This window comes from Lissotriton helveticus, chromosome 12, assembly GCF_964261635.1.
Source record: "Lissotriton helveticus chromosome 12, aLisHel1.1, whole genome shotgun sequence".
In the NCBI taxonomy this organism is placed as follows: domain Eukaryota; kingdom Metazoa; phylum Chordata; class Amphibia; order Caudata; family Salamandridae; genus Lissotriton; species Lissotriton helveticus.
This window is the reverse complement of record NC_136073.1, coordinates 693,809,235-693,834,032: the sequence shown is the minus strand read 5'-3', so window position 1 is coordinate 693,834,032 and position 24,798 is coordinate 693,809,235. Positions and strand designations below refer to the sequence as shown.

The 24,798-nt window shown below is 43.9% G+C and overlaps 1 protein-coding gene across 2 annotated transcripts in view; it reads left to right on the top strand.

The window, feature by feature from the left end:
- HYDIN (HYDIN axonemal central pair apparatus protein) overlaps positions 1–24,798 on the top strand; it is a 3,619,565-nt gene that overhangs the window by 1,856,264 nt on the left and 1,738,503 nt on the right. The window contains exon 46 of one of the 2 annotated variants that reach the window (XM_078670947.1): positions 1,321–1,989. The exons of the other annotated variant lie outside the window; for it this stretch is intronic. Within the exon in view, the coding sequence (XP_078527073.1) occupies positions 1,321–1,989 (669 nt within the window). The remainder of the gene's footprint in view (positions 1–1,320; positions 1,990–24,798) is intronic. 2 annotated transcript variants of the gene reach the window in all.

Genomic DNA, 24,798 nt, shown 5'->3' with positions numbered 1-24,798 from the left:
ACTAGGGGTGGGCGGAATTTGCATAGTTGCGCTAGCAAAGCTCTGCGAAACGGTAAAAAATCTCTGCGAGCACGCAGAAATTCAGCGAACACGTGGAATTGCTTGTTCTGCCCGTTCGCGATGCTTTTTTGCTGTTCACGAATGCTGTTTGCGTGCTCGGGGTAAATATCTTGCGAACACGCATTTTGAAAGTGCGAACAAGCAAAAATTCTGCAATGCCGCGAATTGCGGACTTTTTGGCAATCCCGCGTTCTCCACAGAACGCAAAATTACCCAAATTCCTCGAGCGGAACGCAATTTACCGCTCAGAACTAATTATAACCAAATTCTAACCTTGGTGTTTCTTTGGCTTAGAGTTTCGTGGAAGTTAGGAGAGCATTTGGTAGGAGTGGAACAAGCAGAGACTTTAGATGAACTCTAAAAAGCATTTTCCAGTAACATTTTATCATGTTGAATCTACTGTTCCAACCACTAACGGTTCTGTTGCCTATGTTTTGTGAATTTTTTGTCTGTTTAACAAAACTAATAAAAACGAAATCAGCATTTTACAAACACATTTGAAATGTCAGAAATTGTAAATCAGAAATGTAAGTGCATGTTGACAATATCAGTGTTAAGTAGGTGTACTGAACCCTGTGCTGTTCTCATGGTTTAAGTTGATACTTTTAGGTAAAACGTTAAGGAAGAATACGGGTAAAATGCTTTTAGTCTCTGAATCAATGCTGGTATCTTATTTATAACATGCACTTCACTCAAAAGCATTGCCCCATTCCCCAGCAGAGCTCTCTCTTCTCAATGTTATAATGTAAATCATATTAAAAGTAATTGTCCCACTGAAAAATGAAACATTAATTTAACTACTATGAGTGGTTGGTAATGATGTGTGTTCTTTTAAGCAGTATTTTCAATGCACACAATTTGCTTGCTTTCCTTAAAAAAACTTTTTGTTCCCTTGATAAATTTCTTTTGATCGTCCAAACTAAGTAAAACACACATGCCCCCTTCTAGGATACAAAAGGCAATTGGAGAATTGATTTCACTTCTAGGTTGTCGTCTCATGTCAGCAACGTTCCATTTCTCAGTCATCTATCCTATTAGTTATTCTTCACCTTTCTTTTCTTTCTTCCCATTTTCTTTGGCATCATATTTAAATTGGAATAATTTTGATTTGAATAGAAATATACATGGTACTCAAACGTTTTTATTATGGCATGTTTTGCTATCTAAATATTGAAATAACTTAACAAGAGCGTGCATCATTTGCCAAGTGACTAAACTCTAAAGAACCTGCTCCTCTAAATTGTATTCCCTCTTTCCCAGGGTGGAAATATCAGTGCCAGGATGGACTCCTCACAAGAGAGAAGAGTCTCTGTAGTGGAACGTGGAGCACCTGTGTCGTTCGACACGGATGACATGAAGAGGAAAAGAAGCAAATTAACTGGGAATCTTCTGGCAGATCCTTCCCAGGCTGCCGTGCCATCTGGAGGACAGGAAGAAACTGAGAAGGAAGTCATGAGTGACAGTGAGAAGCAGCTTGTGCAGAGGTTCATTCGTTACGAGAACTCACAAAAGGAGGTCCTAAACATTCTGACCTTTTGGGACCGAGTTCATGGGAATCTCCATCACTCAGCCACTCCAGATGACCTCCAGCAAGAAGTGGAGGATCAAATTCCCGAACGCACTGCTACTTCTGTGCGGAAGGGGCGTAGGGACCGAGAGAGGGAGAAGCTTGAAAGACAAGAGAGGGAACGTGCTGAGAAGGAACGTCTGGAGAAGGAGAAGGCTGAAAAGGAACGAGTAGACCGGCTGAAGGCCATGGAAGTTATCAGGAGTTTCAGCCCACAATCTGGATCCCGAAAGCATGGTTTAGAAGAGGCAGATGGAAAGGCTGAAATTGGTGTGCCATTTTTTGTACTTCCATTTTCGAGCGCTGAAGCATCAAATGGAAAAACAGTTCTGGAGAGTGGTCAACTGCCATCAGTGGAAAAGGTAACATTTTGTAATGGTTTTGATAATACTAGAAACATTGTAGGAGTCTGTGCGACAACATGACCGGAGTATAAAGTAAATAGATAAAAGCATATCAAGATTTATGTCCTGTTTGTCAGTCAACTGTATATATACCTGTTCACATGCTCTTATTGATGCAATATATGTTGTACATTTGTCTTTTGTTGTAAACTGTAGCACTGCACCGATCACACCTTGTGGAACACCCTTCTATATAATGTTTTGTGAAAATTCTTAAATATAGTTTTGGTTAAGTGGTGTGTTGTTGCAAGTCTCTACATAACCTGTCTAAGGGGAGTCTTAGACACCTTATCTAAAAAGTGTGTTTTCTAAATCTTTTTTGGTGTTAATACATCTTGCCCACAGAATCGTTCTGGAATCATTTTATATATATATATATATATATCAGCACACAAATCCCACCAAGACAGGACAAAGCGGAGTGCACTCACGGAAGGTCATTTCACGATGTATTTTAATCCATAATCACATCATATGAATGGGTTTTTGGTTACAGCTTTGTCCTGTCTTGATGGGATTTGTATGCTGATTGATTACGGCTGGGCTCAGCTGAGGAGTTCTGCACCGCAGCAAAGAGCGCCATTACATGCAGCGAAAAGGGAGCCATTTCGTGAAGGATGGATATATATATATATATATATATATATATATATATATATATATATATATATATATATATATATATATATATATATATATATATATATATATATATATATATATATATAGATAGATAGATAGATAGATAGATAGATAGATAGATAGATAGATATTTACACTCGGCAGCCCTGCCGAGAGAGGAAGCACCATCTCACAAACGAAGGAGAGGCTGAGATTGGGAACTGTTCCTAGTAATATTCAGCACGGTGAGCCATCATTTCAACCTGCAACAATCCTACTTAAGGACACTAATGAAAATATGTGTAACTTTGAATGAGGCGCTTGGGACCCACTTAGGGAAGTAATGAAACGCTCGATGGACTAGATGTCCCAGAATGCAATTTGGTATTATGGTAATCAGCTGGAATCACGAAGGGGCCAGCCACCAATAAAAGCAACTGAAACAAAAAAGAGCACTCACCGCGCCTTTCTTTTTCACATGAAGCAGCCTTTGAACAAGAAGTACACAGTAAGCAGCCTTTGAAAAAGAGGTTTTTCCTTGAAACGCGTCAGGCTCAACAAATCGGAACATTTCAGCAGGCTGAATTGTAAGTCCTGGATGGGAGGTGAACCACTGTGTGCTCCCGCACATACAGGTAGGTATGCCACTTTTAATGAGGTCAGCAGTGCGGCAAAACAAACGGCTTTGCTTCAAGTAATGTCTCTGACCGGTTTCGGACAAACGTCCTGCTCACAGAGAAAACAACCAAAAGAGTCGATTTTCAACTTGATTGCTGCCCACCTGCTTTAAATCATCATAGTTCGGCCCTTCATGGGCGTATCCTTTAAGCCAGTGCATTATGGTATTCGCAGTTCAGCAATCACTATTCGAGCCTCCCTGGGCGTTGGCTCGACTCCACTGTTAAACAAATTGTGCATGCTCCCAAGTGGGGTGAAAGACAAAGTCCAGCTTGTTTCCCCACTGACACATAACAGTCCTCACTCTGGACCCATCTGCTCTTGAGGGCGCCACCCGTGACGATGAGCGCCAGATCCGCTGTATCCTCTAACGGCGGTGCGTTCCTGCGACCTGGCAAGGCCGCTATGAATTTGGAAGAAAAGGTTGCCCTTGCATTCGAGAACGCACACACAGGTAGGTATGCCACTTTTAATAAGGTCAGCAGTGCGGCAAAACAAACGGCTTTGCTTCAAGTAATGTCTCTGACCGGTTTCGGACAAACGTCCTTGCTCACAGAGAAAACAGCCAAAAGAGTCGAGTTTCAACTTGATTGCTGCCCACCTGCTTTAAATCATCATAGTTCGGCCCTTCATAGGCGTATCCTTTAAGCCAGCGCATTATGGTATTCGCAGTTCAGCAATCACTATTCGAGCCTCCCTGGGCGTTGGCCGAGGAGTTCTGCACCGCAGCAAAGAGCGCCATTACATGCAGCGAAAAGGGAGCCATTTCGTGAAGGATATATATATATATATATAGATATATAGATATAGATATAGATATAGATATAGATAGATATAGATATATATAGATATAGATATATATAGATATAGATATAGATATATATATAGATATCTATATATAGATATTTATCATACCAACGAGTTGCCTCCAAAGATGAAGCCACATCCCAGCATGTAAAGTCCATTTTATTTCAAGGATTTGCAAGGTAGGCAAGTGCACACTAATATCAGCCAAACGTGTTTCGGGCGTGGACCGCCCTTGATCACTGACAAGGAAGTAACAGCAGAGCAGACTGTAGGCACAATTAAATATCCCGCCCATGTGGGCGTGTGCTCAATGGAATTATGGTTCTTGCAGTCCGCTCTTAGTAAAACCATGAATGGGCGCCGTCAATCCCCAAAATGTTTGTCTTACCACAGTGGGTATGTGCACTGCAGCCCAGCTTGCACACCATGACGTCATCCTTGAAATGGGCATGCTGTCCCTCTCGTGCCTCTTGATACACTGCACGGAGGTCCTGACAATTACGCAGTGGGGCTTCATCGCGGCTGAACCTGCCGCTATACATCATACCAACGAGTTGCCTCCAAAGATGAAGCCACATCCCAGTATGTAAAGTCCATTTTATTTCAAGGATTTGCAAGGTAGGCAAGTGCACACAAATATCAGCCAAACGCGTTTCGGGCGTGGACCGCCCTTGATCACTATATATATAGATAGATAGATAGATAGATATTTACACTCGGCAGCCCTGCCGAGAGAGGAAGCACCATCTCGCAAACGAAGGAGAGGCTGAGATTGGGAACTGTTCCTAGTAATATTCAGCACAGTGAGCCATCATTTCAACCTGCAACAATCCTACTTAAGGACACTAATGAAAATATGTGTAACTTTGAATGAGGCGCTTGGGACCCACTTAGGGAAGTAATGAAACGCTCGATGGACTAGATGTCCCAGAATGCAATTTGGTATTATGGTAATCAGCTGGAATCACGAAGGGGTCAGCCACCAATAAAAGCAACTGAAATAAAAAAGAGCACTCACCGCGCCTTTCTTTTTCACATGAAGCAGCCTTTGAACAAGAAGTACACACAGTGCTTAATTTGTGCCGGTGCTATCCGGTGCTTAGCACCGGCACTTAAATGTCAGGGCCGGTCGGGTCTATGAATCTGCTCACACCCACATTGATGATCATGTAAATATACCTTCTTTATTGTTGATTGTACTCTCTCTGTTGTTGTACTCTCTCTGCCTCACACACTCTCGTGCAGCCAGCCACACAGGCCCGCCCGGCCCCTGCAGCATGCGTGTGTACAGTCAGAGTCAGACTCTGATGCATTGTCAACACTCACCGGCACGGCCGCGGGGTCTTCTTCACACTGCACTTGCACTGTGCACTCAGCGCTGCCTGCCTGCTCCGGTGCTCTTGCTAGTTACTCGTGCGTGACTAACTACATTATTATACCCAGACTGGCCTGTCCCTACCCTGACACAGAGTCAATAACGCCATTTAATGCCTAAAATTGCTCAGAGAGTCTCAGTCAGTCACCGCCGCATAATGAACTGGCAGGCACAAGCAGTGCAACGTTTAACGACTGACGCGACTTAGAATTAATTACCTCTGAAACATATTTCGCCCTTCCCACCAAAATTGTACTCCTACAATGAGAGAATATTTATTGCCCTGAAATTAAGTTCACTCCACAACATCATCGTTAATGCTGGAAATGACCTCGAAGTGCCCTAAAATTAATGATACAATATACTACAGGCGCAGAGAATATAAATAAAATGAATAATAAATAAAATATATATATAATTAAATAATGTGTTAAGTTTCGTTTTTCATCATCATGGAGTTGTTGATAGTTTCTGTTTGCCAGTGACTGGGTGGGCGGGCTGCGGAAGTTCAGTTGGTGGGGCCGGGATGGAGCCTGGAGGGTCTGATGGGGGTAGGGGCTGTGCACGCGGTAGCGCGCGCAGATTTCTTTTTCACATTGGCTCTGCCTGCCCTCAGCCACGCCTTAACATAACCGCGCTGCGCAGTTACAGTGGCAGCTCCCCACGCACGCCACGACGAGTCCACTCGAGTCACTGTCCACATTAAGTTAGCCCGGCCCGACCAACGACCAAGGTCATGAAGCCAAAGGGGCGAGGGCAGACCTGGGCTGTGCTGCTGCTGCCTGCTGTGCAACTGGCGTGGCGGGGTCTGGTGCCTGAGTGGTGGCGTGACGTCGCGTCGTGGCACTGAGTGCAGCAAGTACTGCAGTGTGCACTGCAGACTGCGGCCTGGCCCTGGTAGCAAGCTGCAGCAGGCAGCAAAGTTACAACTGAGCACGCAGTGCAGTCAGTAGCTGTTTGTACTGCCAGCCTGCCAACCGGTCCCACCACAAATAAAGGTAAGAAGTGTAGAAGAAGCTACATATTAAGTTAAGCAAAGCACCACAGAAGCACTTAAAGTTTTAAGTTAAGCCAGTACTGAGTTAAGCTGACCCGGTCGGTCAGCTGACTGAGCTGCTCCCACACTTTGTTTTATAATTATTCCGGCGGGTGGACACAGGAAGGGGAGGGGGATGGTGGGGGGGAGCGAGGTGGGGTGCCGATTCCGAATATATGTTTCATTTCAATGATAAGGGGGCATGCTGGGCAGCTTTCTATTTATACGCTATTACGCTCCAATTTCAAGCTCTGAAGCAGTAATTACCTAAAGATGGGGGGGCTGGGGAGGAAGGATTCAAAATATAGGTAACCTTTTGGACGGTTGGTCAGAAACAGAAAGTGGACACATTAATTTCATATTATAAACGTTGAGGCCAAATTGTATTTTTAGCTGTATGGATACTTTTGTTATTGTAAACATGTGTTTGTGCGTGGTGCCTTTTGTAAAGCAACAGAGGCAGCAATAAAACAGGCAGATGGACGACGATAGCCAGGCACGATGCTCGGTGTGTTATCTTATCTGGTTGAGTATAAAGAAGACACTACTGGCTGGCTGGCAGTCTGAGCAAGGGACAGAAGAGTTAGAGCAATACAGTACTTCAGTGCTGTTCATATGATTTCAGATAGCTGAAGTAAAAGTCTCTAATAAGTCACAGCCACGCACTAGCACATGGAACCAACGTCATCTCTCATCATCGAAGAATCGTCTCATTCTGGGGGAGGGGGGAATCCTTTTGTGTTACGCCACTGACCGGTGTATGCACCAAGGGCTATGCCTCGAAGCCACACTGAGTCTCTGTATGAAAACAGTATGTATCTCTTTTATAAACTGTCCCCCAGGAAATGTATTTTTATTTAAACCTATTTTTATTAAACATCCACAGCAGGCTTTGTATGATAGATATATTCCCAATTACATTATTTACAGATATAGAGCGCAGGGCCCTGCCTTTCACAAGCACCAGGAGGACACTGTGACTGCACAACAACTTAGTTCAACAACAGTATTTGCATAGTGCTTTCTTACCGCGGCGCTTCTGAGGGTTAAACTGGTATCTTTCTTCATTTCAATAAGTATAACTAAGCTTTTGTGTAAATGCGAAACAAACGGTAAAACAAACAAACTGACCTACTAGGCGGTATTACTGAATAAAGATCACAAGAGGGCATTAGTAAAAAAAAAAAGGCATTCCAGGCAATAACGCTTATGTAGAAAGTATAAACTCCCAGCAAAGGTGTATGCAAGATGGCAGAAGATGTTCAATATACGGCTTTATACAAAGTGTAACAACCATTGGTGAATGCAATGCATAAGTATTGTGATGAAGTGCTTTCTGTGTGGTTCACATGTAATATTTATATTGGTCTTCATAACCCGAGGGAGATTGTGAAGTGCCTTAATTTGCATCAGGCCCTTGTCCTCTCCCTTGCCCCCCTTGTAGAGCATAGTTTAAAGGGTGTTGTTTGTGGTTTACCCATATGGACATGATGCATGAGGTCTGGCAACATGGTGGAAGCAGCTATAAAAAAAACAAGAGTGGGTGGAGCCAGTTGAGAGAGTGGGTGGAGCCAGAAAAAAGTGGGTGTGGCCTCCGACAAACATTTCAGCACCTGCACTTCATATTTTACAAATTAAGCACTGAGTACACAGTAAGCAGCCTTTGAAAAATAGGTTTTTCCTTGAAACGCGTCAGGCTCAACAAATCGGAACATTGCAGCCGGCTGAATTTTAAGTCCTGGATGGGAGGTGAACCGCGTGTGCTCCTCTAAGCTCGTGGGCACTTTGATGGATGAGATATATATATATATATATATATATATATATATATATATATATATATATATTCACTGAAAAAACCATAGGTTTCAGGAGTTATATAGTTAGGAATTAGCTTTTAAAAAACCTTTGAAATTCACTCAAAAAAATATAAGTTTTAGTGGTGTTATAGTTAGCTGGACATTTTACTCATACAAGCCATTGAAATTGCTCCTATATAGTTAGTTGTACTAACTATATTTCGCGCACCCGCAATCCACTGCTGATGATGTCACATATTAGATCATTCATGACATGGTCAGTGACATCACTGATGACATCTCAAATGACATCACTGATGACATCACTGATGACATCATCCAGTGAATGTGGTTTGCTTCGTTATTTAAATATGCATTATATATATAGCAATTTGCATTGAAGAATAAGTGGATATATATAAATAAATATTTGGATGGAGGATTTAGTAGCAGTGTAATTGACTGTTTACTTGACCAATTTATAATGTCTCACTAAATATAGTGGATAGTGACTAAACTGTGTGAATATCTGTATCACTTTGTCAGTTGTTGTGTAAACTGATTCTACAGTTGGTTATTAGCTATGTGAAAGTCTATATTAGTTATTGATTAGTTAACTGAGTATTTGTATGGGAGTGTGAAAGTGTGTGTGATTTGGTGGGGGGAGTGTGACTGTCCAAAGATGTGTGAATAGTTGATTCATTAGATATATGAAGTTAAAACTACATGTTCTAACAGTTGTTTGGGTGAGTGAATATCTTTATGGGTGTGGTGATGAGCAAATATATTTCTCAATGGTACAGGTCCAACAAACTAGAAAAATAAAAGGCAGTGTATGTGTCAGTTGTTGTATATAAATAAGTATACATAAGACACAATGATTGTGTGAGTGACTGTATGGATAACTGTATACTTGTAATAATGATTTTATAATTCACTAAGTATGACTTACTATCTAAATGAATAGAAGAAGTGGTGTTTGTATAAGTGTTTTGCTAAGTAAATATGTAAGTATGATCCATTGTTTGCATAAGTGAGTAGGATGACTTCATATGTGAATAGGATGCGTGCTGTTGTTTAATGTCGATATAGATGTATAAGTATTTTTGATAGTGTTCTATTGTTCATTGACAGCATGTATGAGTGAATCCATAGGTAAGTGATTAGATGTGTGTATACATCTATGAATCACTGAGTGGATTTTTAGATACTTGTATTGCTGTATTTTACAAAGAGTGATGAAAAATTGTAATAGTGTATGAAAAGGTGTATGTGATTGTCACGTGGATGATGTCATCAGTGATGTCATCAGTGATGTCATTTGAGATGTCATCAGTGATGTCACTGACCATGTCATGAATGATCTAATATGTGACATCATCAGCAGTGGATTGCGGGTGCGCGAAATATAGTTAGTACAACTAACTATATAGGAGCAATTTCAATGGTTTTGTATGAGTAAAATGTCCAGGTAACTATAACACCACTAAAACTTATAGTTTTTTGAGTGAATTTCAAAGGTTTTTTAAAAGCTAATTCCTAACTATATAACTCCTGAAACCTATGTTTTTTTCAGTGAATTTCAAAGGTTTTTTAAATGCTAATTCCTAACTATATAAGGCCTGAAAGCTATGGTTTTTTCAGTGAATTTGCAAGGTTTTTTAAATGCTAATTCCTAACTATATAAGGCCTGAAACCTATGGTTTTTTCAGTGAATTTCAAAGGTTTTTTAAATGCTAATTCCTAACTATATAAGGCCTGAAACCTATGTTTTTTTCAGTGAATTTGCAAGGTTTTTTTAAATGCTAATTCCTAACTATATAAGGCCTGAAACCTATGGTTTTTTCAGTGAATTTCAAAGGTTTTTTAAATGCTAATTCCTAACTATATAAGGCCTGAAACCTATGTGTTTTTCAGTGAATTCGCAAGGTTTTTTAAATGCTAATTCCTAACTATATAAGGCCTGAAACCTATGGTTTTTTCATTGAATTCGCAAGGTTTTTTAAATGCTAATTCTATTAGTGGATAACGTTTTTATATATTAAAACGTTATTTAAATCTCAAATGCCTGCTTTGCTAACAGAGTTTTTAAGCACAGGCTCTTTTGTCTCTGGTGGCCATCTTGGGAGACTGCATATCAGAATTTTTTTTTAATGAAATATAAGAGGATTTGAGAAGTCACTCAAAATGTGCCCTAATTTTTCTTTCTTCAGCACTAATCATAATTTCTATGGCAAAATGAACCCCCTCATTTTGTTCCTTTGCAAATTAAATGTTTTAAGTGTTAACGCTTTATTCCAATCAAGATGACTTCAGGTGTGCCATACTTTTGTCATAAGTAAGACTGTTAGCGCTCTAGTTGTTCTTTAGAACACTCTGGGACATTCTGTCATTGGGCTATAGTTGGGCTACATCTGGCTGATATTTGGGCTACATTTGGTTTTTTTTTGTCTCTGGTGGCCATCTTTGGGCTACATTGGGCTACATTATATATAGCCCAATGTAGCCCAATATATATTTTTTCAAAGTTAATTTTCGTAAAAACCACTGGAGCACATATCTTGAGACATAGCAAAGGCACATCGGGCTACCAGTCCCTACAATTTTGCCAAGTTTGGTGGAAAACCATTCAGCCGTTCGGGCTAAAAGTGAGTCCAACCGCCCTATGGAAATTAACATGGGGAAAACACGTTTTAGGACCCCCCTTATATCTCGGCCCCCGCTTGACGAATCCCCCCCCCCAAACTTTCAGGAAAGGACCGGAGCGCCGCGAGGCAAAGTAAAAAAAAATTTCAGGAAGATTCCTCAACCGGCGCCAAAGTTATTCCCAATAGAATGTTGCGATTTCCCTATGGAAAACAATCCTAACTATATATACCTACTGGCTATCGCCAGTAGGTAATATATATATATATATATATACACATACATACACATCTCAAAGATTCTGAGAGTTCCTGGATCCACCCTGTGTATATTTAACTGTATGACAATGTATGAGGCAACAGACAGAAAGATGATATCAGGATCCTTCTGGTAGTACAGTGATATGATCTCACTTCATAACCTTGTTTTATGCTTTTTTACGAGTGGACAGAGGTGCCACTTTCTTATTGATAAAGTTTTAATGCATAAAGTCCATCAGAGTATCTTGGCCTCCAATCTCACTGTTAAAGAAGCCCTGAGCAATTCTTATTGTTGGGCCACTTTTTTGACTAGGACTGGTAATAATCTTGATCTAAATTGTATATAAAGTTTCCTCTTTATCGCCTAATATATGCAGTACATATATTTTTAACAAGTGCTCAGAACCTTAATACCTAGGTGCTGCATTGGCAGACTCCCTGAGTTTTTCTGGTGTTTTATAAGGATCTGCTCCCAGTAAAATATTTTAATATTTGCAAGGCTGGATCTATTTGTTGGGTTCGCCCAGACATCATTGTATCCTGTGGCTTTTTTTTAAAGTATTGCAGATGTGGTTTATAGTTTTATAAGGTATAAGGGAATGTTGTTGAGTAAATTTCCATGAAATGATTTGTCCATAACCATACTCAGTATAAAACAGGTTTTACATTAATCATTGAGTAAATGCTATGTAAGCCAGGCTCAGACCTCCAAGCCTCCATTGGTGAGGCTGGGGTAAACAAGAAGCAATTCTTGATTATTTGCAGCTCTGCTACATTTCTATGTCTCCACAGGTCATCACAGTGAATAGTGGTAACATCACTTTCATTTTGTAGGTTTGAAGAGTACGTTCTATCAGTCTTCCTCAGCACTTGTTCCTAAAGTGTAACAGAGCACCCGAGTTCTGGCTCATGATAGACTGTTGTTCTGTCCATGACAATTTGTTGTTAAAACACATTCCCAGGGAGTCGAACGTATTGGCATGGTCCACGGCTACACCACTAATTTGGAATGTAGACTTTCAAGATCATTTTTGAGTAAACACCATAAATGAGGTCTTCTTTGTTATAATTGAGGCTCCCTGTTTTCCCTTTTTACTGATTTTTACAGCTACATGTAGACCGAACACTATTTATTTCCCTTTCTGTCTTTATTTTTAAATGTGGATAAAAACCAAAATTGGTTTGCTTTTTGAGTGAATCTAAATGCTATCAGTCCTGACTACCAGACAGATAGCTGTGCGGATTGACAAGTAAGGGGGTTAAAAAAATAATCTTGTATTAAAGAGTCTGACACAGCAGTATATATCCCCAGGGTATATACGAAAATGTGCATGTTTTCATATAAGTGCATTGATTTATCATCTCTGACTTTCCCTATCATTGAAACCAAGCATTCAAGCATGCGTGCACATTTATCAATATACTAGTTTCATATTTATTTTTTCACACACCCCAAAATAAATATGGATTAATACTGATAAAATTAGACAAAAATAAATATGGATAAATACAGACGGAAAGACAAACAAATACAATAAAAGCAAGAGCAAATGTTATAATTGTGATATTTTTGTATCTGCAATAATATTCCAAGCCTCTCAGTGGGCAAAGCATTAACAGTTCATTTTCCGCCTAGAAAACAGCATTGCCTGCAAATAGAAGTAATGTATTTTTCTCTCCGCCCTTTACTGGTACATGCAAATTCAGCTCAATGAGAAATATTCCACACATCATTTATGAATACATTGAATAAGGTCGGTGCAGGTACACATCCTTGCCTGGCTACTTTGAATCCGAACCTCAGGCGTATGTTCCCATTTTAGCCTTTATCTGGCCATGACTGTGTTCTTCCAGTGGAGGTAATAAAAGGCAGCAAGACGATTTTCTGGTAATTCTTGATCCCTCAATAGGGACTAGAGGAGGGTTCTGTTGACTGAATCAAATAGTGTTTTTAAGTCTATAAAGACCGTGAACAGAGTGGATTTTTTGAGCTTTACCTGTTTGTTTGAATGGAAAATAAAGTCTCATTGTTTTGGTCAAAAGTCCTTACTCCTGTCCTAAAGCCAGCTTGAGAGTTGGACAAAATATTGTTGTTTTGAGCCCAATCCTGGATATAGTTAAGTAGAATTTTACTCTAAAGTCCAACAGAGGGATTTGGAGATAGTTTCCAGAGTCCATATGAGAAACATTTTCGTAGACTGGGACTATGAGTGCAGCTCTCAAAGAGTGGGAACTTATCCATATTTTCAAGTTGCATTAAAGACTATCTTCAGGAGAGGAGCCGTATATGTGTTAGCATGGAACACATCTTGTGGATTCTGTCAGAACTTGATGCTTTTAGCGGTCTTTAGCTTTTGACAGCTTAAGTAACTTTCTCTTCTCTAAAGAACAATAGTAGAGTCTTTCTTTCCCAGATGTGTGATGATATGTATCATATATGTTTAGGATCACTTCAAGAATCAGAACAGAGTTACTTTCTTGTGAAATAACGTTACTCAGCATGCTGTATAAGTTTGTAGTGTCAATTTCCAATATTCTAAATCTCCATGTGTGGAATTACTCCATGATGCACAATTGTTCACATGCATTCACATCCAATGTATTCTAGAATGTCCTCAACAGAAGTTGTTCTTTATTAAGTCTTCATTAAAATAATTTGATTGTAGTCAAAACCAGCCAATGCGTTTCATTCTCTGAGAACTTCTTCAGAGCTCATTAATTCATTGTTCCACTTGTATATTCAGTTATTGGGTATTTGTCAAGTTTCGAGTTACTTTATTTATGTTACGGAACTCCGAAGAGATCCACATAAAACTGTAGCCAAAGTACATATTTTCAAAGAAGAAGAAGCAAAATAAGCATTAGTGCAATTGGTTCCTTAAAGCGCCTTAAAACCACCACAGCATTGAATCCAAATGCTAAGATTACATTAAAAATGATCTAGGATATACAAAACACAATGGAAAAATTTAGAACACTACACAGAAGATTTCATCTGAATGTACATAAAGTTACTATAGTGCTTCTGAGACAGAAGGTATAATAGACAGCTATGAACAAATAGGCTTTGTCCATTTTCAGCAACAAGATAGAAGCGCAAGGAGGACAAAAGGAACTTGGTTCAGAGCTTGTAAATTACTTCATTTAGTCAGAGTATCATTAATACAACTTTTAAAAACACTTAAAGTTAAAAATTCGGTAGCAAAACATTTCATTAGTCTGTGCTAAAGTGACTGTAGGGCGGCTTAGGCCAAAAGAATAGACAGTTGTAAACTTAGGCCTCAGCTATTTTCGGCGAAATAATAAAAGTGCAGGACATACAAAAAAAGACATGGTTCAGGTCTTGGAGACTATTTTGACATAAGTTACAGCCAGCCGAGATACCATACGATTTAGCCAAAAGAAGGTTAAGCTGTCTTAAAAGGAACCAAAAGCATCTCAACCCATGAGGCAAAATCCAAATAATATAATGCTGCGCATTATTTACCATGAAGGATTCTATTACATTTTGACAAATGTTTTTTTTTTTAAGATGTACATCCTTGTCCAGATGAAAGCTTAAGGACCATGTAGCTTTTTTATGCTGGTTTTTAGTTGCTGCGTTGTTAGTTCAAGAGCCAAATTAGGGTCGAGTTGCAGTGTATCTGCAGCAATAGCAACATTTCTGCGGATTAATGATTTATCTTTTAAGTCGACCAGGCGTTCTTTCTTTAGACAGGACCTTAGTGAGCCATCATCGATCTTTGCTAGACAAGCAACCCAGCATACCGCCCCTGCTAGACCCTGAATGAAGGCACTTCTCAAGCCTAATTCTAACCTTAAGGCCACCACAGGGAAAGCTGTGTTAACAGAGGCTAGATTTCTGAAGACTTGGCATTCCGTCATGTCAAAGAAACCCCATGTAGTCGATGCTTCAATCTGTCAAAAAGTCATAAAGCAAAGAGGCAGAGATTCGGGGCTGATAAACCTCTAACAGATGCGAGAAATGTCTTCTCCCAGTTGTACTATTAGAAGCACACTAGCTTTTAGCTTGAGATTGGGCTTTGCTCATGTTATTTTCCGTATGGAATTTTTCTCTAAGGTTCCCACATATTATCTTACACAATAAAGTATAAGATTTCACAATTTCTAGCATTTGTGCTCCCATGGACCTTGTAAAGTTTGCATATTTTGACTCTTTTTTTCCTGTGAAGCACATTATTTTACTTTCTGATGGATAAATCTGCCTGTGGATTCCTCACCTTTTGAATTATCCCTTGCGCAGCATTCCACAGAAACTTTTTTCATAGCTCTTCACTATGATGAGGATGTCACAATGGAACGGCTCCGCTCACGACCCCGCGTGATGTCATCGGAGCCATAAGACCTCATCGGCGTGCTGACGTCTGTTTCCTTTATTTAGCCCCATTGACGCGTAACGTTTTTTCTGGACTCTCCATTTCTTCGTAGCTTAACCTTGTTACAGTCATATGTAATTGTAGCAGTGCAATTGCGGACCAGAAGAAGTGTGGGTTTTACACCTTGTAGAGAATGTGGGGGTCATATGTCCATCACAGACCCCTATGATGATTGTCTTTGGTGCCTGTCATGCGATCACAATGTCGAGGGTTGTTCTTCGTATCGCCGGATCAATCGGAAGGCCCTCAAAGAGAGGGAAGCAAAACTGTTCATGGCTAGTGCAAAGAAGCAGAAGAGGGGCCAGAGAAGAACTAGATTGAAGTCAAAGTAACTAACTCCGCAAACCTCAAAGTCGTCAAGGAAGCACAAGAAGAAGCGGCGTCATGACTCCAGGAGCCGCTCTTTAAGGTACAGTCTCCAAAGTCGGGGTGCCCAGCTTTATGGCGTCACAGGAAGTATGAAGTCTCGCCTTCCCCTTCACCTAAGATGACTCCAGGCTCATTCTCCAACTCCAAGGGACTCTACGGCGCCCAGGTAAGCGACCCCTTCGCATCCGACCACTCCGCCCCCGACTCCGGTGTCTATGGCACCACAGCCAGACCCAGCCTTACGACCGGGCTGTTCCTGAGCAGGCTGTTCCGGGTCCGTACCCACCTTTTCCAGTTCCAGGTACGGATCCTTTGCCTTTTTTAAATGCGATGTATGGCATGCTTGCCAGGGTGGCTAACCCTTCCGATTTGCCTGTTGGCCCAGTGGGACCGCTGTCCTTCAACATGGGCTTACCACCACATTATGCCCAGGCAACTTACATGCCATTTATGCCCTAGACCCCGAATTGACCTCTCCTGATGCAAGGTTCTTGATGCCATCCTAGGAGGGTAGGATGGATTATTCTCTGTTGCCGTCAGGCTCTGGTGCCGTCGGGCTCCAGTCCGGTGCCCTCTCGGCTTCGTGTAGCACCTCCAGCTGTTCCTGAAAGGCCTCCATCAACACCGACTCCGAAGTCACTGGCACCACTGTAGTGTAGTTCCTATATTCCCAATAGGCTCTGCGCATTGTAATAATATATCCTGCAGCTTAGACGTAGGACTCAAGTCGACTAGGTCTCTGCCGAATATATTAGACTTAATTGTGAGTGCCAGCTAGCTCAGAGGCCACTAGAAACTTTCTCGAATAAACAAGAAGGGATTAGTCTCTGACAACCATATAACATGACAACTTTGTTTCCACAGAATGAAACGTATCTCTAGAGTCGCGGAAACAATAGACTGCTATTTCACTCAGTCAGGTGTGCATGCTTCGTCTCACCAGAGTTGCTTAGAAATAGAGAGACGGGCGTTTTTAATAAAAGTATTTATTGAACAGTCTTATTTCTTAAGCATAAGAAATGCACTGCTACAATTGAAATGCTAGTTAAGAAGTACAATGCATATAATACGAATAGTATTATAAAATAGTACTGTAAGAGCATGATATGGTTTCTAAGCCATAAACATAGAATACATAAAATGCATAAAATACATACAGTGATAAAATAGTGGCTAAAAGTGCTCAACTGGTGCTTCTAAAATACGCCTACCCCGGTGTACCTAACCTAAGTGTAGTACGAGGGAGGAGTAAGTGTGGTGTAGATTAAGTCTAGTAATTTTCTGCCAAGAATCTGTTCCAAGAATTCTCTAAGGGTCTAATCAGCTCCGTACCTTGGATTTAGAATGATAGAGGTCTTGTATCTCTCTCTCAGGACTCGATCTCCCAGCAACCCGCAAGGGTATCCTGGAAACACCGTAGCTGGATTTCTCGGCAAGAGAAAAGACAGCGTCTTCTCAGTGCGTCAGTTGGATGGTCAGCTTCCTTCGGCATTTGCAGCAGCCGGCGTTGAGTAAGTGGTTAGTCGATCTGCTCCTAAACCATTGTGTGTTTGACTGGGCAAATGTAGGCATATTTATACTTCGAAGGAGCCGAGTTTGACGTAAGATTGGACATAATATCGTCACTAGTGCCTCAGTTCCTTGAAAACTCCAGGAGTTCTTGGATAAATTAGTATTCAAGCAGGGGGAAGTCCCTGACTGCTGAAGGCTGATTTTTCCAAGAAATCGTTGTGGATTCTCGGAGTTTAGTGGAAGTAGCCATGCCGTATTTGGGCTGCACAGGCTTAGACTAAATAAGGCAATGATTCCTATGCCTATATAAGGACTGGGTGAATTATACCTAAGTATGGGCATGAATCGGGAAAATTACACTAGGGTCCTAGACACCCACTCCACGATTATTACGTTCAATAACACCTAAGCCCTGAACATATCTAAAGCAAAGTGTTCACAATCCCACCCCAAAATACAAAAATGCATTTGAATAGGCTTGTTCACATGAAATGATCATATACTGTATGCACAAGTTATAGGCGTCATCTGAAATCAAGCATAAATCATGAGCATATATTCTCTCATTAAATTAAACGAAAGTACATTCATCAATTGATACCTGAAATCTATCTCATTTTGTTTGAATATGTTTTTATTGGTTCAAAAAACAGTTGCCAAGCCAGCAGACAGTACATATACAGTGACTAGGGAACGCAATCGAGCGTGTGTCATGTCCGTACCTTCGGTCATGCATATTGTAAAAGAAACAAGAGTCACACCTGACTTAATAATAGAGCAAAGTAGTCCACTGGGCAAAAGTTACAAATACTGTCCATATATCAACAGATAATAGGAGCAACAGCGGTTGCTAATCCACAGGGACTGTCGACTGCTTCTACATATCTCTCCTCCGGGATGGCATAGTGAGGGCACTCGATACATCAGACAGATAATCGCACCTTTGCACATATATACTCTTGGCATTATACATATCCAAATCTTGCTTTAAACTCAAGAAAACAATGAGTGACAATAATCAACAAAACATGGAGACTTAGAAACAGGAGACCCAATACCTACAGATGAGCAGAGCATACGCGCACATGCGCCACTCTATGGAAAGGCGGTCTGAGTGGTTGGAAGCAAGTGCGTCCGGTGTGATGCCAGCGCGGGGGCTGGCCGGAATTGCCTATAGGGAAAAGTGTCGGGGGGGGGGGGGGGGGGGAGAGGGAAGGGGGTGGAAGATCAGCACGGAGCAGGGGGGGGGCGGCGAGGGGGGGAGCAGATCAAGAAACAAGGGCAATGGAGGAGGACAGCAGGGAGAGGGGGAGGGACGGGGAGGAGGGGCTCCGTGGGGGAGCAAGGTGGAGCTCGTAGGGAAGTCGCTGGCAATAGAGTAAGCGACGGTAGTCGGGCGACTAAGTGATGCCTAGTTGCTGACACGAATGGTGATGTGCGGACAGAGCGGCGTCCCAGTCCTGTGCTATCGGGTACATGCGAAGCCCCGCCGTCTCTTCTCTGTGTAGCGCTACGCTCTCTGCCCCGGCCCTGTTATTAAAGGAGTTACGCCAGTCGATTGCTCGGGGGGGGGGCACTATTCTTCCAACGCTTGGTAATGAGGCGCTTCGCTGTTATCAGTCCTAGGTCCCAGAATCGCTCCTGAGCTTTCGTTTGTTTAGTGCGCCAAAACAGTCCCAGAAGACAAGCTTCCCACGTGTGTGGCAAGGAGCCCCCCGTCGCCGCCGACAAAGAGGTCGATATCACCACCCAGTAGCTACTGAGGGAAGGGCACCCCCAGATAACATGCAGCAGATTCGCATCCAACAGTCCACACCTGGGGCACGCCGAGGTGGTGAGGCCGAAATAGCGATTCAGTTTATCCGGGGTCAAATATGCCCGGTGCACTATATAGTATTGGATTAGCCGAAACCGTGAGTTTCGTGGAACATTGTTCGCCCCAGCTAGCACCATTGCCCACTGCTTATCGGACCAATCGTGACCCCTGTCTGCTCTCCACTTGTCTCTCAGTTTTTGGGACGAAAATTGCGTGTGGTAGTGCAGCGCTTGGGCGAGCCAGTGCACTACGTGGGAACCATTACCCATCACATGCAGATATTGCACCAATAGGTGCGTCGGCAGCTCCTCAGAGAGGTCGCCCCAGGCCCCCGTCAGTATGTGAAGGAGTTTAGCGTGAACCAAGAATTGTCCTGTCGGCAAGTCAGTGTTAGCTGCCAGAGTTTCGAAGGAGAGAAGGGCACCCTCCTCGTACAGGTCTCCCAACCCCTCCAGGTCCACAGCCGTCCAGTGGGTCAGTGCGGCCTCCGTCAGTGTTCCCCCCTCCCAAGGGGTACCCAAGAGTGGCAGATTCGGGGCATAGGGTTTTATAGAATTCGTGACTTTAAGGCTCCTCGTAAAGCATTTCCTCGCCACCGCTAAGTGTATCTGGTCGGGGCAGCGGCACTTGGCTAAAGGATGGAACAGCGCATGTATCTGTGTGACAGTCAGCACTGAATCCGTCGTGGCCAGGTCATTTAAGTTCTTGCCACTTAGCCAGTATGCGACCCATTGCAGCTGTGCCGCTAAATAGTACAATTCCTGGTTAGGGACTGCCAATCCACCAGCTTCCGTCGCCGCATGGAGGGTTGTCAACGCCACTCGGGGGCGCCCCCTGTTCCAAATGAGGCGTCTGGTTAGGGCATCAAGGTCACTAAAAATTCGGGTTGGGACGTACACCGGCAGAGTCGCATAATAGTATAGCAATTTCGGGAGTACAATTATTTTCGTGAGCGTGACTCGGGCTGGGACATTCAACGGGAGAGAGTTCCAGAACGTGACCTGAGCCGACAGCGCCGAGACGGCTCTGACCAGATTACCCTCTAGTACATCAATCGGGTCGCGATAAATACGGATCCCCAAGTAGCGGAAGACAGTCGGGTACCAAATGAGCCTCTCCCCCATCACCTCAACATCGCACTCCGGCATGTCAGTTGAAAACGGATATACCCCAGACTTCACCCAATTCACGCGCAAACCCGACATGTCACCGAACGTCCTGAAGATGTCTGTGAGATCGCGTGGCATGCAGGTTAAGTCTCTGACGTAAAGCAACAAATCGTCGGCGTACAGGGACACCGAGTGCACCCCATCCGCCAGTGGGATACCCCAGATTTCTCCGGAAACTCTGAGTTGTTCCGCTAGAGGTTCCATCATAAGTGCAAATATCAGCGGGGACAGGGGGCAGCCCTGCCTGGTGCCTCTGCGAATCCGCACACTATTAGAGAGCAGCCTCCCCGTACGAATTCGTACCTCAGGAGCATGGTACAGCAGTTCCACCATTTGAATATATGCATCCCCGAGACCAAATTTCTCTAACACCCGCAATAAATAGGGCCACTCCACTGAATCGAACGCCTTTTCCAGGTCAAGAATAACGCAACCCGAGCGGGGCCAACTAGATGTGGCATATCGTTGTACCCGAAACAGCCGTCGGATGTTGTAGGCTGTGCTGCGCGTTGGTACAAAGCCGTTCTGGTCTGCATGCACCAGGGTAGGGACCAGGGGCGCCAACCTCTGAGCCAGCGCTGCCGCAAGGATTTTGTAATCCGTGTTGAGCAGGGCAAGTGGTCTATATGACCCCATGTCGAGTGCATCCCTGCCCGGCTTCAGTAGAGAGATCACATTAGCTTCATTCAGGGATGGCGGAAGCGTGGCATCTTCTATAGCTGCACCATACATCCGGAGCAACTCGGGTATAAGAATGGTAGAGTAGGCCTTGTAAAATTCCGCCGGTAGTCCGTCTGGACCCGGCGTTTTGCCATTGGAAAGAGAATATATAACCGCACGCAGCTCTTCATCCGTAAGTTTCGCTCCTAAGTCCCCCCCCTGGGCGTCGGTGGCCGATGGCAGGCACAGCGGTGATAAATACTCCGCTATGTCTTCATCAGTGACCCGCAAGCGGGAGCCATACAGAGACGCATAGTGGATCGTGAATGTCTCGTGTATGGCCCTCTGCGTATAGACTTCCGTGCCCCCAGGTGTACGGATAGAGAGGACCGGGGCCGTTTGGGTGTCGCGTCGTATCAACCAAGAGAGTAGTCTGCCCGGCTTGTCCCCTGCGTGATGAGTGCGTGCCGAGTGTGCGGCGTAATTAAGGTTCTTCAACCGATCCAATAGCCGAGCGTGTTCCTCCCTTGTCGCCACTAGTGGTGTGTCATCACCCTCCACTGCCTCTCGCTCGCGCTGTATGAGTACAGACTCCACCTTCGTCAGGTCTTTCTCAACCTGCTTACGCAGTCCTGCCTGCATGCCTAGGCAATTACCCCGGGTAACTATCTTGAAGGCATCCCACTCCACCCTCGGGGAAGACGCGGTGTCGTTATTTTCCTCAAAATACTGCAAAATGCTCCTCGATAAAGCCTCCCTGTATTGCGCGTCCAGTAAGACGTCGGGTTGAAGTCGCCACGTGGGTACCGGTGGGTGCGGGCGCTCCCACTCAAAGTCCAGGGTATGAGGGTTATGATCAGAGTGTGTGCGGCCTAAGTAGCATGTGTCAGTGACGTGTGGTAACAGGTCTCTGGTTAGCATAAACCTATCCAATCGAACATGCAAGGAGTGGGCGCCGGAAAAGTACGAGTACATACGCATTCCCGGATTTCGGACACGCCACACATCGTGCAAGTCCCACCGTGTTGCCCAGTCCAGGAGCGCCCTCGATGCCCCACCCGTCGGTGTAGTGAGTGCAGGAGGAAGCGAACGATCTAGTGTGGCGTCTAATACACTGTTGTAGTCTCCCCCAAGCAATAATGGCACGTCAGCCCAGGATGCCATCGTGTGCGACAATTGTGTTAGAAACTTTCCCAAGTCAGTGTTCGGTGCATATATAGAGGCCACCACTATCGGTTGCCCATCCAATCTGCCCCGAACAAACACATATCTACCCTCCGGGTCTATGGAGCTGTGCATTAGTTCAAAGGGAACCCCAGGGCGTATCCAAATCAGGGTCCCGCGTGCGAACGCGGAAAAACCTGTTGCATATAGCTGCCCCCTCCATCTACGGCGAAGTATGAGCGCTTCTGCTCCGGTCAGATGGGTCTCCTGTAGGAGGGCAATCTGGACCTGGTGACGCCGAAGATAGGAATAAACCTGATATCTGCGCGAGGGCGTGTGCATGCCTCGCACATTCCAGGTACAGAATTTAACCGCAGCCATGAAGTCTGTCGGAGTCCCCACTCACCCCCGCCCCCCCGGTCCCCCCGCCCGCCCCAGCCCCTTGGTCACACAGGCACACAGTAATCTCAGTATATCTGACCCACCCTTCCGCGGCAGCCTGGAAGTGCAATGTCGGGTAAAGAAATGTAGGCAGAAGTCTCATAAACAACATAAACATAACCATAATGCCAAAAGGTCGACAACGGAACATGTCGTCGTCCAAACGCTCTAGTGAGCTCAAATTGTACTTAAGTTCAATGGGGGGAGTCGCTGAATTATTAGATCGGTGTTGCTTAGTGTTCCATTATATCAGGTGAGGAGTGGTGTCTCCCCGCTGCAGGCGGTGTCTATATGGCCACCAGTCGCCAACGTCAATGTGCAGACTCTGGTTAAATTGCTACTGTCCGGACAGGATGTCCTCCTACAGGAGCCACATAAATGCACTCTCAACAGGCCACTCACCTCCGGGGGTCCGGCCACCCCACCATGATTGTACCTCTGTCTACCTGGCGCTTGCATGGGCTCTGGCTTCCGCTGCAAGTCCGGCGTCATCTCAAGTCCCAAAGCAGGTGATAGAGGCAGACACTGCAACAAGTAAGTAGCTATGAAAACTGCAGTGCTTGGTGATTCAGTGGGGATGATGGAACAGCTGCAAACGCTGAGTTGGAATCTGCGGTCACAGCTAGATGATCAAGTCCGCCGTCTGCGGCGTGACATCAGGAAGTTCGTCCGATATTTGAGTGTCTGGTAGGCCGTAAATAGATTCATCGTCACTACCCCGATGATCGGGACTGTTGCTGACAGCCGGGCCCGGGGATTGCGAGCCACTGATCTCCGCCACCATGCGAAGGGCTTCCCGGTGTTCACTCTGCCTTAGGCCTGGAGCGGGTCCCATTTCTAACTCCGTTCGTGGTGAGCGCGCCGGCGATGTCCTCCTGTGTCTGCGTCGTCTTGCCCCGCGATCTCTGCGTGGTTTAGGTGGCATCTCCCTGGGTTCCGCGTCTACCCCTGAATCCAGCCAGGCCTCGGCGTCCTCTGGCGTGTCGAAGAAGTACGTTTTATCCTGGGCAGCCACGCGTACCTGAAATCTATCTCATAGAAGCTTTTAACTGTGTTTTGTTTTCGAGGTTGAAGCTAAATATTGTCATTTAGGAAGTTCAAACACGAAATCTTGTTCTCTAAGAATAGTTCTACTTTAAACAGATTACTCTGTGCCAAAAGTTCTATTTTGGAAAAAGTTCAAATTAGTGGATAGTTTTGAAAAATGAAGTCCGAATTGCAGGGTTCAGGAAACGCTGTGTGAAATAATCAAAAGCTATTCTCAGGAGTGTCAGGAGAAAACATCAGATTATCTAGGCTCGCAAAGAAACCGTCTACCGTGGTAGGTGAAAGTGGAACCACTTCAGTTAGCAGATCAAAAGTGCAGAAGTGTGGATCATCGCCGTCAGCGTTTGATGCATTAGCAATGTCCGTAGTAGATGGTACCTGTATGCCTGTAGTTTCTCTTATCTCACCCTCAGTTAGACTTGCCGGTGAGACCTCAATGAATGCTGTCATCAGAATTGGCAGCCGTTGGGGACTACACGATGCATGAGCCGTTGCTGGACCTAGCAATGCGTCAACATCCGATGGCAGTACTGATGGAAGTGTAAGACAAATGTCCAACACGCATTCCTGTCCGCAAAGCAGGCATCGAAGAACAGGTAAGATGCAATCTTGCCAGATTGGTCTGAACGGTAGAAACCACGTTGTGTTCAGATCTCTTAATCGAGCCGAGCCAAGAATCTGTGAAATCCCTTCACGATATCTCATTGCAAGGAGGCATTATTCCATGGTAGTTTCGGTGTTGCTGGTGACCGGACTTGCCATATCGCAGCAGAAGGAATAAAAATAGAATTCCTGCTACTAGTCCCAAGATGAGAGGCAGGCCTCCGAACACAGAGTGCACGAAATTTGGAATAATGCCGAGGACTGCTTCAAATGGTGTTAACAGTCCCGAAAAATTGTCTTAAATACATGTGCGATGCCGCTGGTATCAGACATGTTTAAGATTTGACTTAACATTTCTGCGAAATGT